Source organism: Filicampus tigris, chromosome 21 (genome assembly GCF_054856515.1).
Source record: "Filicampus tigris isolate MCC_2025a chromosome 21, RoL_Ftig_1.0, whole genome shotgun sequence".
NCBI classification, from domain to species: domain Eukaryota; kingdom Metazoa; phylum Chordata; class Actinopteri; order Syngnathiformes; family Syngnathidae; genus Filicampus; species Filicampus tigris.
In genome coordinates this window covers 6,146,339-6,163,347 of record NC_141237.1, presented here as the reverse complement: position 1 = coordinate 6,163,347, position 17,009 = coordinate 6,146,339, and the positions used below count along the sequence as shown (strand labels likewise).

Genomic DNA, 17,009 nt, shown 5'->3' with positions numbered 1-17,009 from the left:
TTTGTTACCGTGTTTAAGGTACCTCAACAGCACACATTGAACGTTAAATATTTGCTTAGCATTTCGTTTTTTATTTATTTGGTACTTTCTTTTTGATCAGTAAGTTATCTTTATACAGTGTGTATCCAATATAAGTGATTTTATTTGCTTTGTCACTTAGTTAATGTTGCTGTTGCAGTATTTTGTGTCCAAAATTAATACAGTAAACCAGATGTTCATCAACCCCAGTTTGCTTTTGTAGTGTAAAAAAAAAAAAAAAAAGATAACTGTTATTGGAAACATTGGAAGCAGAAAGTTTCTCTTAGAGACCCACGGAAATGTAGACGGGCTCTGAGTAAATGCGTACTACTGCTTTAAGTACTGTCAATTCCCCTCAACCCCCCCAAATAATATATTTCAAAATTTAATGCAGTGGAGCCTGTATAGTGGGTCCATTGTTTTTATTTGCTATACATTAGTGTTTTATTCTACATTTTCCCCCTGCCATCAGACAAAGCAGCAGACACTCTATTATCATACACGCGGGGATGGATCATTGATTTTATTGTTCGCACTCATCGTGACATTCTGTCAAGCACAGCAAGGAAACATGGCGGGTGGTGACCGTTCCCATGGATACGGGGCTGGAGATGGCGGAGAGGTTGCCAGGGGCCAGGGGGAAGCTGGAGAACCAGTTGGCGGGGGTCCTCGGCTTCTGTGTTCCCGCTCTCCTCTTAATAGAGGTTCTTCTGCACGTAGGCGGCAATGTACTTGACGGCCAGCATGGTCTCCTCGCACGTGGGCTTGATCTGAGACTCGGGCAGCAGGAAGCCGTAACGACCGGTGTCGCGCAACTCAAAGGTGAAGGAGTATTTCACACCCAGGTCGTAGGCCCAGTCGTCGGAGCCTCCGGCGGCGGGGTCTGAGGGCATATAAGCCGGGGAGTTTCATTGAACGTTTGCTTGTGGGATGCAAAACAATTGGAGTCCTGCAATAAGGCCTAAAACTGGGTACAGTAAATGATGGACAAGCGTATGTAGGGTGGAAGCTGAATTTAGTCCGGGATGTTTGTGGGTGTCACGAGTGACTTTACACACAATTTTACACTTTTCAGAGGTAGCATCAGAACCATATTCACGACGGACGACCTGTGTAAACAGCTTCTGTTACTTTCCCGATGTGCCCATTTTGCAGGCTTAACATAGTAGCTAACCAACCAACAACAACATAAGATTTAGTCATAGAATTTTTACTTTCCACAACAGGTACTTTGCGAAGGTAATAGAGACAATGAAACTAGACTGCCAAGCCCACAGTATTTTGCTTTTACTCACAGATGGTTGCTGCACCAGGTCCACTGGTGTAGCGAGTTCCATACAGACGTTGAAGAGCAGCAGAAGCTCCCTGAGCGATCTTCAGCTGTAATACAGTGGAGAAAAAAATGACATTTGCACTATTTATTATTATTATTGTTATTAGTTAATTTACATTATTATGCCACCAGTCATGATAGACCAGGAAAGATTGTTCAGGAGCTCCTCGGTTTAAGCCACGCATGTACGTCCATTTATGACTGGAATTGCTTGCAAGTTATAATTTAGAGACTGATAGGAGCTATGAACTCAATCCAGATGATAACAGTAAAAGACTCGTGCGGATGCACATGCAACGCATTTTTGCGGAAATCGTGGCGGCGCCCAGCAGGAAATGAAATCAAGGCAAGAAATGCACGCTCGGGAAATGAAATTCTTCATCTGCAAGGCTTCTTTTGTTCCCCGTCTCCTTTCACGTGTCAAAAATTACCCGTGAGGGCGCGGAGAGATGTGTAAAGTGTCAGCACTAGAGACAAGGTGCGAGCATTAACTAACTCGATGATCCCGAGCATTAACTAACTTGATCCCCCCAGCTGAGAGCCAAAAGCCGAGCGGGGATAGGCAAATGAGCTTTTCTACGAGGACATACTGACCAGCTCGCTGTGGTGCGCAGCCAGCTCGTAGGTGTACGAGTAAGGGAAGAGCAGCAGCTGCGAATACGAGTGGATGGTGATGTAGGACTTGATGGCAGACTTGTTCCTGCGGATGAAGTCGGCCACGTTCTTGACCTCAATCTCAGACTCGGGTTTGTAGCCGCAGAAGGTGTCGCTGCAGGGGTTGCTGGAGGCTCCGATAGCTAAAATAAAGACCTTGATTAGCGTCTTTGGACTAGAAATTGCGCGTGAATGCTGAGAGATGCAGAAGATTCCAGAGTCATCAAAGGGGACAAATTGTGGAGGTTGTACTTTTTGATTGACACCTGAGACAGTCTCTCTCCCTCATCTCCATCCTACTTACTGCACCAGCCGGCATTCCAGTTCCTGTTGGGATCTGCTCCAATGCAGCTGGATCCAGACCTCCTGGAGCGAGTTTTCCTCCACATCCTATTCTAAAAAGCACACATGGCAAACACAATCACTCACGCGTTTCGATGTGAGACTCGCCGCACGGTGGCACAGTCACATACGTTCTTGTGGGTGTAGTCATAGCCATCAATGTTGAAGACCGGAAGGACGTAGACGTCCATCTGGTTGAGCAGGCTGGTCATCTGAGAATCTTTGCCGTAGGTGGACAGAGCCTGAGGACACAAATATTTTGGGAATCATCCCTAATTTTAAGATGGGGGTTCTTAGGCTCGTACCTCCTTGACAAACCATTGGCAGAAAGCGGGGGAGATCCACTCTCTGGCGTGGATGCCGCAGTCCAGGAAGATGGCTGGCTTGGTGGAGCTGGACTTCTTGCCGAGCTGCGATGGCAAAACAGATGTCAGCTGCGATCATGTTCAACACTCGTAGGGTCATTTGTTAAAAAGGCCTTGCTAGATACCTTCAGGAGAGTCATGGGGCGTCCCTCATAGGTTTTCCCAATCACCTGGCTACTTATCAGACTAGGGTTTGAAGAGGAAATGGATGCAATCCATGCCTGGACCTAAAACCAAAGCAGGACATGTGAGGGAGCCCCTGGTGCGGATTTTGTCTACGGGGTTAAAAAATGGACTCCTAGTTCAAGTCGTATTTGTGAGAGTGTAGATACAAACGCAGGCATTCCACTTCCTCTTACCTTGTCCCAGCTGTTGTACTTGGTGTAGCTGTGGGTTCGGGGTGAAGCCTCGTTGTCGGCCTGGTCCTCAACGGCAGCCTGCAGGTCGTCGATCAGGACCCTGTTTGAACATTCAGCAAAGCGCTCGCATTTCACAAAAATCTAACGCACACTGATAATCGGGCCGAATATGAGGATTTTGTCTCTTTTGATCAAAGGCTTCAAAAAATGTCATATAGCAGGAGCTCAAATGATGAAGTGAGCTAATATTTTCCCTTTTGTTACAGTACGTGAGAATGAATGTGTTTCTCAGATGATGATGATGATGAATAAATCTAAATTCAGATGTATGCCGAAGTTTTAGCCCAGTGTTGTAACTTACTCATGCTCCATGTTACTCCGCAGCAGCATGGTGTGCACCATGTCCTGGTACAAGGCAGGCACTCGGATGTCCACGTCAATGTTGATGGTCACCAGCTCGGCGCTCTCGGGGCTCCAGAAGTCGATCTGCCAAAAAGACAATCATGTTGAGCTACACCTACGGTAAGCCCCATGTGAAAGTACGTTTGGGATCGACGGTATACCTCGATGCTCTGTGCCAGGTCCTTAATGAGGGTCACATGTTCATCAAACACTGGTTTCAAACGCAATACTTGTTCACTTGGGAGGAAAAATGTGTTAGTGACGCAATAGGTCATCCATCCATCCATCCATTTTTCTGATTAGGGTTGAATGTGAGTTAGAGCCTATCCCACCTGACTTTGGATGAAACATAGACCCTGGACTGGTTGCCAACCAATCACAGGGTATTCGTGTTAATAGTCACATCAATGGACCACTTAGTCTTCAGTTTTGGAATGTGGGAGGATGCCAGAGAAAACGGCAAGCATAGTGAAACTCCACACAGGCAAAACCAGAGCCCAGATTCCAACGCAGAACCTCAGAACTGTGAGACAGACATACCAACCACTTTTCCCAACGTATTGCCACCAGATGAGATCCAATACAAATCCGGCCTTTCCGAAGATCCTTGCGCTCAATTTTGATTGGTATTGATGGCAAAACACAAGAAACCGCTCTGTGTGATGCAGTGCAGTTCAACGACAACAGCAGTGATAAACTGTGTCACAGTGGGGGTAAAAAAGCCTCCCTAAGATGACAACTTTCTTGTTTGCCGGCACACGGAAAATTGAAATACTCTGAGCTGATGGGAGGCTAATTGAACTGGATCAGAAGCCGACGCCACCATGATGGATCGCAGTTGTCACAGTATGCGGCAGAAGCAACAACTATGATTTGCTCGGTGTGTCTCACATCATACCCCGAAAAGAAAAAATGGACTTGTCTTTTCATCAGAAGGAATGTTACCCATCGAAGCGAGCGACGTCGGCCAGGGTGACGGCGACCAGTCCGAAAAGCAGGAGGATCCTCATGTTGGCAAGTGGGGCTGACGTGGCCTCCCGACGGCTTTTATAAGCGCGGGCTGCACACCCCCTGGACGCCAATCGCGTCAGTCAGTCCTGGCATGCACGAGTCAATCATTAATCAGGGGTGTAAACTTGCAAGGTGAACATTTTTAGGAATGATGACTTTCATGATCAACCTCGGAAGTAAGAAAGATAGAATAGTGTCGACTCTAATGTTATATTTTATTCATATTCTCACATATTCACAACTGTACACATAAACAGTAGAAAACAATATATCAACATATTTAAATACCACAAAGACAACCACCCACTTCAACTTTTTTTTATCATTTTGTTACCACCAAGTATCCATTACATTGGTTGACATTATCATGAGGAGCACATTGGACAGTACAACTACCGGATAGCATCCTTAGTATTTTATGCCGTACAGTACATTTACGCCACGTTTTTAGCTTTTCAATTTTTATTTTTATTTTTTTGCCCTTCCGACTAGAGAAGTAGCTGCTGAGCACACAAAACATTTTATCACTGGTAAGCACGACTGTCCTGTACTGCATGCAAACACTCGGCTAAAGCGGTATACATGCATACCAATCTTTATCTTGAAGCGATTTTTAAAACGATAGCCCCGACACCAGTTTTATCAATCGACATGAAATTGAGCGGACATGTCTATCCTGACAGGACACACAAAAAAGACTCAAGTAACCATGCCTGAAATTGAAGTTCACCATTTTGTCTTGAAGCAGCTGTTTTGGGGTAATTTCAGGGCTCTAACTTGAACTCCTACAATGGAATATGTTTGATGATCAATTTATGTTGTCAACACAACCGGTTGCTCTTCTATTCACGTGAGGCAACAGGTTAAGCTTTTGTCGATTCCTGATTGGCTGCTGTTCTGTTTCATAAGAATTTGCAATTGTAACGATTTATCGCTCAGGATAATCTTTCAGTGACGTCTGATTTAAAAGGGTAAAAAAATAATAAATTAAATTCGGCCCGATTGTCAGTTTGTACCTTAATTGGCTATCATTCAGTTTCACACCACAATCGCAGATTCCGTGGATCGTCCCAACTCGTCTTGGCCTCAAGCAGCGATTTGCGATCATAAAAATCTAATCAACATTTACCATTGTCTGCTCAAACCTTTTTCTCAGTAGATAAGGGAGGAAAATCACCCTTAACTCAACCCACACCACAGGATAATTGCTCAGGCTAATCTTTTAATTGGGCTTTTGCCATCTTTGATTGCAAGGAAGGAAATATGCCCTGATTTAACCTGATTGTCGGTATGTGCGTATTTTTAATGAACTATCCTTCTGTTTGACGTCACAATCACGTGGTCTGTGACTCAGCCCAACTCTGTGTTGACCACACACATCTGTAATCGAAAGGTTTAACATTTACAATTGTCGGCCCGGATCGTTTTCTTAGCAGATCAGGGAGGAAAAATTCCCCTTAACACACCCCTATAATTGGGCCCTTGCTGACTTGGCTCGCAAGTGGAAAGGAAAATGCTCAAATTTGGCCTGATTGTCTGCATTTGTGCACCCATCTTAAGCAAAGAACGCATCGGCATTATATTGAGTGACATATATTTCTTGTAAATATTCCTTGTGACTGATGGACCAGCATGCTACAGGACATCAAGACAGTCTTTGCGTGCTTCAGTGCTTGGAGTGTTGGGGTTTTCCAACCATGGAATGTCTTCTTCTTCGGCCACTGAAATTTCCCACTGTTACTTCCCGTCAGACAAAGCCTTGCTCTTTAGGGCTGTCAGGCTCAGAGCCTCAGAGGCCCGAAAGGACAGGGCACTCATCTTGGAGCTGATGCTCGGGTGTGTCCCCGGGGGTCCAGCGGGTGAGCAGCGCAGCAGCCGCTTGCAGTTCTTGCGGAAGTTGCGTCCCACGAAGCCGTAGATGATGGGGTTGACACAGCTGTTCAGGTATGCCAGGCAGATGGTGAAGGGCATGGCGGTGTCGATGATTTCCAGCATGGCGCAGTTTTCCACCAGCATGAGTTGGGTGAGAACCTGCAGGAAGTGGAACACCTGGTGCGGCATCCAGCACAGGAAGAAGGCCAGGACGGCGGCGGCGAGCATACGCAGAACCTCGTCGTCGCGGGACCTCGAGCTCTTCTGGATGTGCCTCGCACCCACCAGCGCACCCCCGATCAGGCAGTAACACGTGATGATGATGACAAATGGCAGGAGAAAGCCCATCAGGCTCTTCATGAGGCTGATAGCCAGCAGGACGTCCTTCAGCCTCTCACGGTCGGCCGGGTTGGACGGGTGCAGGACGCCGCACAAGGTGTTGTTGGAGTTAGCGACATTGATCACATCCCGCGTCAATGCCGTGGGTACGCTCAGGACCAAGGCCACCAGCCACACCACCACGCAGGTGATGCGGGCGTACGCCACCGTGCGGAAGCGTCGCGACCGCACGGGGTGCACAATGGCCAGGTAGCGGTCGATGCTGAGCGCGGTCAGGAAAAAGGTGCTGGTGTACAGGTTCAACATGGCCAGTCCAGCGCTGGTCTTGCACAGAAATCCCCCGAAGGGCCAGTGGTAGTCCAAGGCGGTGAATGTGGCCCACATGGGCAACGTGATGAGGAAAGTGAGGTCGGACACGGCCAGGTTGAGCACAAATATGTTGGCCACCGTCTTGAGCTTCATGTAACAGTAGATGACCGCCACCACCATGCTGTTGCCCATGATGCCGATGATAAAATTACAACCGTAGACGATGGGCACCAAGGTGAATATGATATAATGTTTCCCGGATATGCCGCATGTCAGGTTTATCGGATTTGTCGTCCCTGCTGTGACGTTCTCCATGTTTCCACTGCCAGATGCCAGAATTGTGAAACAGGCGTTGGGCGAGGGGCCTTAGCTCGTTCTATAAAGGAAACACAAAAAGAAAAAAACCCATCAGAAAGTGGCAGAGCCTTTTGTCGTCGTTATTGGTGGGAAGCATAAAATACTTTGTTACTTAAGTACATTTTTAAGGTATCTTGGTCAAGAAGTTGTTTTTATAAGGCGTCCAGTGATTTCCCCTCCCCACCCCCCAAAAAAACTTCTACTCAGTAGGAGTATTATGCAAGTCAATAAAAGAGGCGAAACTATTTTGAGTGTGAGTACTATTGCCACCTCTGGCACCAGCACGGCCCATAAACACTAAATCCACACAAAAGCGCTCACCCCTGCACACGAGCTCATTACAGACCCCCACATTAAAGCCATCCTTTCGCTTTATGCTACCTCGCTAAAAGAGGAGGCCGTGAAAAAAACAGATGTCAGATGCCCTTATATTCCAAAAAATGCTCCTCAGGAACGTCGTTACTCAGATGTTCAACGTCCCGACTCCTCATTTAATAGTCCCTCGGCTAATGAGCGGCGACATTCCGTCCATCTGGGTGGACCCTAAGCCCCCAGAAGGAAAACATTATTAATAACTTGAGAATGCAATTTCTGTACAAAGTGCACATGTGTGCTGAGGAGCTGAGACTACACTGACATGCTGTGGAATGACATTCATTGTTGGAATGTTAAATGTGAGGCTTGAAGTTACAATTTGAATGGGTCAAAAGATGTGGAAGGAGGACATATGAAAAATTCCTATTAATTTCTCTGTGTACAAAACGATTCGTCAAGAATTCCATGAATATTAGAAGAAATGCCATTTTTTTAATAAAAAAGAAAAAAAATAATTGGGGTAAAAAAGAGGGACGGGTGCGTACCGATACCAGGTATCGGAATTTGGCAGAGAGCGGCCTTATTTCAAGGTATCGGGTACTTTGAAAGGCTGCCGATACCAGCCATTAATACTTAAGGCAAAACCAAAACTGCGGCAGTTTATCGGAAAAAATGGTCTTTGTTCACAGTTTTTTGCCATTGCGTTTAACGAAATATATTTACAATACAATACAACTTTATTTCCATCCAGGGAACAGCATCAAGAATTGTAGTTTCCATTCAGGCTCTCTTGCGTTACGGCCTGTGCAAAGCTACCAAACTCGGCTAAGCGCGCCATTAAACCACGGAAGGTATAAGAAGACACGTTTCAAAAAGCTTGCCTCGATACGTCGTGCCCCAGCGTGAGAACTTCTAATCAGTGTACACCTAAACAAACAAGACAGCGGGGATTCGGTTCTCTGGAAACTTTTTTTTTTTTTTTTTTTTTTTGCCTGGTGAGAAAATCAAACCTGCGTGCGGTGGAAAATTGGCCTGGGGGCGAGTCTTTGCTTCCATTTGTACGAGGAAGAGAGGTGAAATTAAACTGGTTTTAATGCTTAATGGCTTCGTGGGCCTCATTAGTTGACCTAAAATAGTCGCAGCATACAAAAAAACAAACGAGTCACTGAAAACGTCAGTGGGCTAACTCCAGTTTTTAAATGTTTTGCGTGATAGTGATTTAAAGTTTTGTCTGCCACCGAATGTCTGCCATTAAAAGTTGAGTGCGATAGTGGCCTAAGTCCAGACATCCATCAGCTCTGTCAATATTACATAGATGATCACAAATACATTCACTCATGCTAACGTGCGGATGCACTGACGCACAAGATAAAAAAATAAAAAAATAAATAAATGCTGGGTGCAGTAATGGACTGCCCCTTTTATGTGGACATTGGAACGAAACCTTGATTTTTTTTTTTTTTTTTCTCCTCATTCTGAAACTTACCTAAAAATGTCCAAAACTGACTAAGCCCACTTTAGTTCTCAGTGACTCACTTAATAAAGCTGCAAAGTCAGTGTTTGTAACCTATTATGGATTAATTAAAGTTGAAGAATAATTTTCTAAAAGAATTTTAAAAATGAAATAAACGCTATATTATTTTTCTGTGATATAAACTACAGTACATTATCATGAATACCTGAAGTTGACAGCTCACTATGAGCTGACTCTTGCCACGAGATGGCGGTATTGCTTCAGGATAGTATTCTAGTTCAGTGGCAACATCTAAAATAATATCTGTAAGATCAAATTTCATACTTGTATATTATGTGATGTGTGTCTATGTGTGTGTGTGTGTGTGTGTGTGTGTGTGTGTGTGTGTGTGTGTGTGTATGTATATATATATATACTGCATTAATCCTGCAGCATTCCACCAGAACAATTTTATCTTCCCGCTTCTCCAAATGTTCCACCGACTTTGGTGAGGAACAACAAGTGTATCGGCTGCGGACGTGAGGATTGTTACTTGTGGAAGACGCAGCACAATGATTGGCTATCTCGCACGCTTTCCTGCGCAGGTCCAGCCATTGCACGTCACTGCTTGGCTATTTGCTTGTCCAGAATGTTGTTTTCCATTGTTAATGATTAGAACAGCTGTTCAACTGTACAGCTGCAGGTGGGCACGTGGGCCATATATGATGGCTATAAAAAGTCAATACACCTCTGTTCAAATGCCAGGTTGTTGGGATGTATAAAAAAATATAATTAAAAAAAAGTTACTAAGAACTGCATGCCCCTCCAAAATTGATGGAAAGATGAGAAGAAAACCGTTCAGGGAGGCTGCCAAGAGGCTGACGGCACCATTCAAGGAGATGCTACAAAGCAAAACAAAGTCAGGAAAAGTCAACTAGAGCAGCTGAACTGTATTTGGGGTTACTGCGTAGCACTTTAAGTGGTGGCAGGTATGTTTTGACTCTCACTGTGGTTTCAGTGGTGTTGAAATGCACAGCAAGAGTCCTACTTTGTGAATTTTCTAATCTAATATTTTGGTAGTTCTTGTCACATAATTCATTCACGAATGTTTGGGTATTTTGGCTATTTTTGTCAAGTGTTTATGTTGAATACTTTTGTATTTTTCAATGTTGCATTGTGAAATATTTTTCCGCTCAGTTTTTTGTCCAAATTTTAGTAGGTATTTTTAAAATATATATTTTTTAAACGATTATTTATTCTGTTTTCTATTTTCTAATAATTGTGCATTTTTTAAAATCTTGTTTGTTAAAATGATTTTCCCCAAATTTTGAAATTTTTGTTTCTAATACTTTGGGTACTATTTTACATTTTTGTATTTTACTTGAATATTCCCCCTTAGTTAATCTGATGTTTTGGTATTTCAATATTGTTCCTTTTCCTTCAACTGTGCACCAAAGCATATTTAATATTTTGAGTCACAAAGACTCCCCTGAGCAAATCCCATACATTTTTCTTTTAGCATGATAATACTGATAGTGTAACTGTGCTCGTTTTTTCGCACTACAACGGTAATGTGAAATCTGATACTGTTTCGTCTCGTCTTCATAATAACTGCAAAAGATCTTGACATCGATCTTGGCTCCTCTAAGTTCCTTTTAAGGCAGAATTTTGTGTTGCATCTTGCAGGTGTTCTTGATAAAATGTCCGAACTTTGGTTTCACTTTTGAGGCATTTCCGACAAAGTCTCTCATTTCATGGAGGATTTATGATAAGCGCTTATGTAAATAATGTTGAAAATCTCCCACCATGTGCCCCGTTTATGATTTTATGAGAATTTGAAGTGTTTTTCCATGAGGGAAGTGCACGAAGGCAAACAACGAGGTGTGACAGACGGGAGCTCGGTGCTCGGAAGCAGGTGATCTTTAACGGCGGAGATATGCCGAGATGGCACATTACAGAATGGCCACCATAAACCCAGGGTGACCGCAAAACAGGAAGGTAAACATTGAGGTCGAAGCAGCATCCTCCTCCAGAGAAGAAGCGTAAAGGTCAAACAAGGCTTATGGTGAACAATCACGACAGGAATAGCAGGATGTTGGGGGGGGCGCCTTTTTTGTGTGCCAAACAAGGAATCCAACGGCTGAAAGAATGGCCACTGACAGCTCACATTTTTAGGTACAGTACAGTGGCTATAAAAAGTCGAGACACCACTCTTCAAATACTAGGTTTTATCCGTAAAAAAAATAAAAATAAAATAAGGCCACGATAAATGACTGCAAAAATGTCAGGAAAAGCCCACTAGAACATCTGAACTTTATTGGGTTAATCTGAGGCACTTCAAGTGGTGTCAGGTGTGTGCCAACTCCCATTTAACATGACTTGAAATGTGATGGGTTAATTCTGAACACAACCAGAGAGAAGACGGTGCGCACACTTGTACAACGTCATTATCTCAGTTTGTTTACATTCACTCCCTTCCCCTTTAAAAATTTGTGAAATGGTTTATTTTGGTGTCATTTTTTTTTTTTTTGCATATGACAAAATCCTGGCATTTGAACAGGGGTGTGCAGACTTTTGATATCCACTGTATTTGAAAACAGCCTCCTCCCGGGATCACGGGAAGTTTATGTCAAAGTGAAATCACCGCCTAGGTTTGAGCGAGTAAATAAAAAACATGCTTCCCAACAACAGAGATATGCGAGGCTGCCCTTGGGTTGCGCACCGGCTCCAGCCTTCCACACGCCACCCGTCCAGCGTGTGCAAGGCTGCCCGCACAGACAGCCAAGCGTAATGTGGGCTTGATGGAGTTAATGATTGAAAACAGGCCGTCATCAAGTAGGCTTCCTCTTGATGGCTGCTCCAATAAAACGCTATGCTATGGTTGCCCAATACAATAGTCGCAAAACTCCATATTTTTGTATTTTGGTCTAATATAGTATTGCAATATGATAAAATCAGTCGCTGTATTTGTGTCGATTTTTTTTTTTTTTTTTTTGTCTGTTTTTGGTTACTCATATTTTACCATTTTGTCTAATTGTTTATATTTAAGCTGTAAAGGTTGTCTAATATTTTGTATTTTGTTTAGGTAAACCATTTTTGTATTTTTAATAAGAAATCAATACATTTTATTTGTTTTTATCTTTTATCTTATCTCTTTTATCTTTTATTTTTGTCTAATTTTATATTTAGGAATATTTCACTGTTTGTGTAATTGCTTATCTTTGTTTTTGTTGAATGTTGTTCAATGTTATTTTTTTAGGCAAAATGTTTTGTCAGTCACTTTTCAGCTAATATTTGTTTATTTCATTATATTTTTTTGTCTATGGTTTGTGATATTTTCGTATTTGTTCCCCCCAAATATTGCTGTATTTTTTATTTATTTTTTTAATCCAATATTTTAGTATTCTTGCCTTTTTGGAAGTTTTCATCCTTGTTTGATCTTTAATTTATTTTTTATTTAATTCTGGATTTTCTCATTCTTAATTTTCAGCATTTTTTTCTCACATTTTTTTATTTCATTAAATTTTTTTTGTCTATGGTTTGTGATATTTTCGTATTTTTTTCCCCCAAAATATTGCTGTACTTTTCATCTATTATTTAATCTAATTAATTCATTACTTTTCATGGTCATATTCACCCACTCACTTTTTTTTTTTTTTTTTTAAACCATCTCATTACAGATTGTGACTTTTAAAGTTGGGCGTGATGTCTCGATCTATAATCCTCGGAAGGAAACGTGACGGAGGGCAAGTGGGATCCTTCCACACAATGATGATGACAGCAGATTTACAACAGTGATACGTCACACATGTAAGTGAAGAAAAAAATGGATATATTTTTCTCTTAGTGACAGTTTGTTATACCAGCATCAAATTGTACAGATGCTGTCCAGTGAAAAAGACTCCACATTTTGTGATGTTTTGAAAAAAAAAAATCCAAAACACAACAAAAATACTTTTTTTCCCTTGTGTTTTGGATTAAAAAAAGAAAAAAACTCTCAATCAATCTAGAGAGGCTTTGTTGTTTTCATTTTAGTGAAAAAGGAAAAACAGTTACTTCCCACTGTACCGTATCGATACGAAACACAATAAAAACATTTTCTTTGGGAACCAATTAAAAATAAATAAATACAATTGTGGAGACATATACTTTTCATTAGATGGTCACCATATAGCGGAAAACTACATGCAAATACCAAATTTAATAAATAATCCAAAGTGTTTGTGCACTTGCCCATGTACATTAAAAGGGAAAACATGCATTTGAAGTTGCCCCGAGTGATAACGTTATGATACATGGCGATATTGACATTTTTTTTTTCAATGAAAAAATAATAGCAAAGAAAACGTTGACTTTGTGAGATTTCTCAGTAAAACTGCTTAAATGTAACTTAATGCAGATATTAAAATAATCAGAGGTACATGTTTGATGGGCACTATGGACAGAAGCGCTGCATGGTTCTATCAGTCATTTGATGCTGGTGTATTGATCCAGTGCAGGGAGATGATATTAACATGAAATGTGGCTTACTTAAAAATGCGTGTTTTATATTGCAATCTTTGTAACAAGTGTCTTCACTTGTGCTTCCAAACGCGCGTCTCCACTTCAGACCATGCCTTCAACATTAACTTTTGTTGTGACGACAAGCATACACTGGAGACGAGAGAGCTGAAGGATTGTTTGCATACTAATAGTTGGGTCGATGGAGAGCCTGCCCACCCATTATGTGTGAAACTTTACAACCAAGTTGATCTTCTGTGAGCTGCCAATTTCTAAAAAAAAAGTTTCTGACTGCGAGCGAGCTGTAGTAAACTCTGCCGAAATTAGCCAGTGGCGGCTTTGAGCATGTGCCATTAAATTGCAGTCTCAATGCGGATGAGTGAACATCTGCTATGGGGGGAGTCTCAGCGTCTCCAAAAGTCTCCACAAAAGTCACTACATTTGTTGCTCATCACTTTTTCGGGGGGGAAAACGTAACTTGAGGCATGGAAAAATCTGAAATGGAGAAACAAGGTCTCTAAATTGGCAATACTTTATAGCCGCTTGCTTCGTTGCAACTCCCTAGCTCTCGTCCCTGGTCGTATTGGTAATTAAAGCCATAGCCCCATGTGCTGACGCCTGTTTCGCCTTGAGAACCAATAAAAGATAATCATGCTCAACTTTGCTTGGTATATAGACTGTGAATTACTTGAAACTGTTGTAAGTATGATTCAGTGCAGTTTTATACCACTTGGAACCACAATGATCAGCTGTCATATGTGGGGCGAAGGCAGACTGCAACCCGAACTCGTCGCCAGCCAGTCGCAGGGCACACACAGACACAGTCACTGAGCGGGAATCGATCCCACGCTGCCCGCACACAACTCAGGCGTGTGTACCACTACACTATCAGTGACCTCAAATCCAAATACATTGTTTAGAAATAACAGCGTTGATCAAATGCGCACTATAGGTCCTTCAAACTTGTCTACTGGCCCACAGAACATTGCATTACTCTCAACTGGTTCTAACCAAATGATCTTAACATGCACGTTTTTGGAATGTGGGAGGAAGCCAGACTACAGGAGAAAGCACCGGGAAAACATGCAAATTGAACCCACAACCTCATAACTGGGACACAGACATACCAGACTGACATACCAACCACTAAATGCACGTAACCTACATACGTAAATGGGGGTTACTCACTGTGGATTGTAAAACTATCGTAGTTTTACATAATAATTGCATAATAGCTGTGATAACGACGACTATAATGCTATTAAGTCGCTGTTATGTGAAAAACACTTATGTCCATTTTGTTTTTCAATTTTCTTATTTTTACGTGAATGGTGTTTCAGACATCGCATTAACGTGCAAATTATTTTTTTTCCCCAAAAATTGGACATGTTTCTCACAGGACAGCGACGATGACTGTCTAGGGCTGCAACTGATGATTATTTTAGTAATCGATTGATCTGTCGATTATTTTGTTTCTTAGTCGATGAATCGGATCAAGAAAAACTGTTTTAATTTCCCTCTCTTTATTCAAAAGCAAGACATTACAAAAAATTAACAGTGCAGAAAAGGCACCACCATCAATTATTTTACTGGTTTGGGCCGTAACATGTCAAATAATATGCGAAAATTTTGATCAATACTTTCTAAAGTAAAAGCAGATGTTTTCAAATGTTTTATTTTGTGTCAACACATGCTTTCATGGAGGGCTACAGAAGTCTGAGAATAATTACTGTCAGGAGGCTGAAATTCCAAAGATTTGGACCATTTTAAAAGAAACAATGTCTCAACGATTAATGGATTCTCCAAAATAATTTTTGATTAATTTGATAATCATTTAGCTGTTGATGAATCAATGAATCATTGCACCTGTATGACTGTCACTGGATTACTTTTTACCTTCAAATACTCTTTACAAAGATGCACTTTTCTTCTACTGTTGTATGTGCGCTAATAAGTCTCAGGCCTCTTTGTTTTAGAGTCCTTGTTTAACAATTATGTCACCAGATTTGTATGAGTCACTACTTTTAATGATCCCAAGCAGCCCATCTCCCAACATGGAATCCAATAGGAGTTTGCAAACATGATGTTAGGCAGAACCTCGCCTCAAACAAGCGCCTCTTCAAAAGCAAGTCACTTTGCGGAAAGACAGCAGCCCCTTTAAAAGCCGCATTAGTAGGGGCCCTTATTGACACTCTTTGACATTTTCCTGCTCTTTAAACTCTCGCCTTTCCTCGTTAGCCACACACTCTCTCTCTCGGATATTATGTTTGGAAAGTCAGGATTTCATCGGGCCGGATTAGGATTTGCAACCCCCCTGCCCCTCATCCACCCCCCCCCCCACTATTGCTTCCACATGAACTACTTAGCCAAACAGCTACAACAGGTGGACAAGAACCGGTCGGTCAGTTGAACCCCAGTTCGAAATATGTTGAAAGTTCAAATCAAAGCAAGGTGGTCTTTACCTGAAGCGATGCTGTGAGAGCGGGAGCCCACCAGAGAGAGACCACCGCCGTGCGCCACCGGTCGCCTCTGACTCGACTTAACTGGCGCAGCCAGACGAGCAGGAATACCATCCGACACACACCAACTCAGACTGACCCCCACCCAACCACCCTCCCTCCCTCTCTCTCGCTTACACATACACACACAAAGTGATGAATGAGTTACACTGGAGCTGTTACACACTCACATTGTCCTGGCCCATCTCTTGAGCACGCACGCACACACACACAAATAAACACAATCTTTCACAACAGCAACTCTGCAGCCCTCCCTCTTTGCTTCCCTCTCTCCATGTCTGCTTTTAATCACTCTTTTTCTCTCTCATATGAAGACTGCGTTTCCTTGCAGGATTAGAAATCAACACTTGGTCGTAAATAACACTTTCGAGTGTTTTTATGTAATGATTTGACCCAAAACTATTCACTTCAAAGCAAGGTTATTTCAGTTGACAAAAAGTAACCAAATAACTAAAGCTAAAATTATTTCTCTCTATCTTGCACTCAACATATACTCTAATATATATATATATATAAACTAAGCCTCCCCTCCAAAAAACAAATAAAACCAAGAAATCCACTCTAAAAATCAATTAAATCTAACTGAATGGAAAGAGTAAAAGTCAAAACAATATCAAAACAAACGATAATGCCAAATTTACAACTATTACGGCTCTCGTTCCAAATGCTCCTATTGAGGATGAGTCGGTCACTGCCTGGCTATTGAGTCACAAGGTAATTTTGGATGATGGTGCCGATGTTTGCTTCACGGCTCCGACGTTCAGGGTTGGACCTTGCTGTGAGGACTTTTTGCATGTTCTCTCCGTGCACGCGTTTTCTCCAGATGCTGCAGCTTCTCCCCACATTCCAAAACCACATTGA

The 17,009-nt window shown here is 42.3% G+C and overlaps 2 protein-coding genes and 1 long non-coding RNA gene across 5 annotated transcripts in view; 1 reads left to right on the top strand and 2 right to left on the bottom strand.

The window, feature by feature from the left end:
- Positions 1–17,009, top strand: part of LOC147127347 (uncharacterized) — a 42,607-nt gene that overhangs the window by 21,965 nt on the left and 3,633 nt on the right. For all 3 annotated transcript variants that reach the window (XR_015084278.1, XR_015084280.1, XR_015084279.1), the window contains 2 exons: positions 3,456–3,593; positions 12,810–12,939. This is a non-coding gene — a long non-coding RNA (uncharacterized LOC147127347). The remainder of the gene's footprint in view (positions 1–3,455; positions 3,594–12,809; positions 12,940–17,009) is intronic.
- Positions 527–4,483, bottom strand: cpb1 (carboxypeptidase B1 (tissue)). Its single transcript, XM_086020891.1, has 11 exons — positions 4,419–4,483; positions 3,635–3,710; positions 3,433–3,557; positions 3,072–3,171; positions 2,838–2,939; positions 2,653–2,757; positions 2,479–2,589; positions 2,310–2,400; positions 1,946–2,148; positions 1,314–1,398; positions 527–901 (listed from the first exon to the last, which is right to left on the bottom strand). Exons 1-11 carry the CDS (start codon positions 4,481–4,483, stop codon positions 714–716), a joined length of 1,251 nt encoding a protein of 416 aa, XP_085877017.1. The 3' UTR covers positions 527–713.
- On the bottom strand, positions 4,681–16,214 carry agtr1b (angiotensin II receptor, type 1b). Its single transcript, XM_086020892.1, has 2 exons — positions 16,092–16,214; positions 4,681–7,380 (listed from the first exon to the last, which is right to left on the bottom strand). The coding sequence occupies exon 2, from the start codon at positions 7,317–7,319 to the stop codon at positions 6,222–6,224; it is 1,098 nt and encodes a 365-aa protein (XP_085877018.1). The 5' UTR covers positions 7,320–7,380; positions 16,092–16,214; the 3' UTR covers positions 4,681–6,221.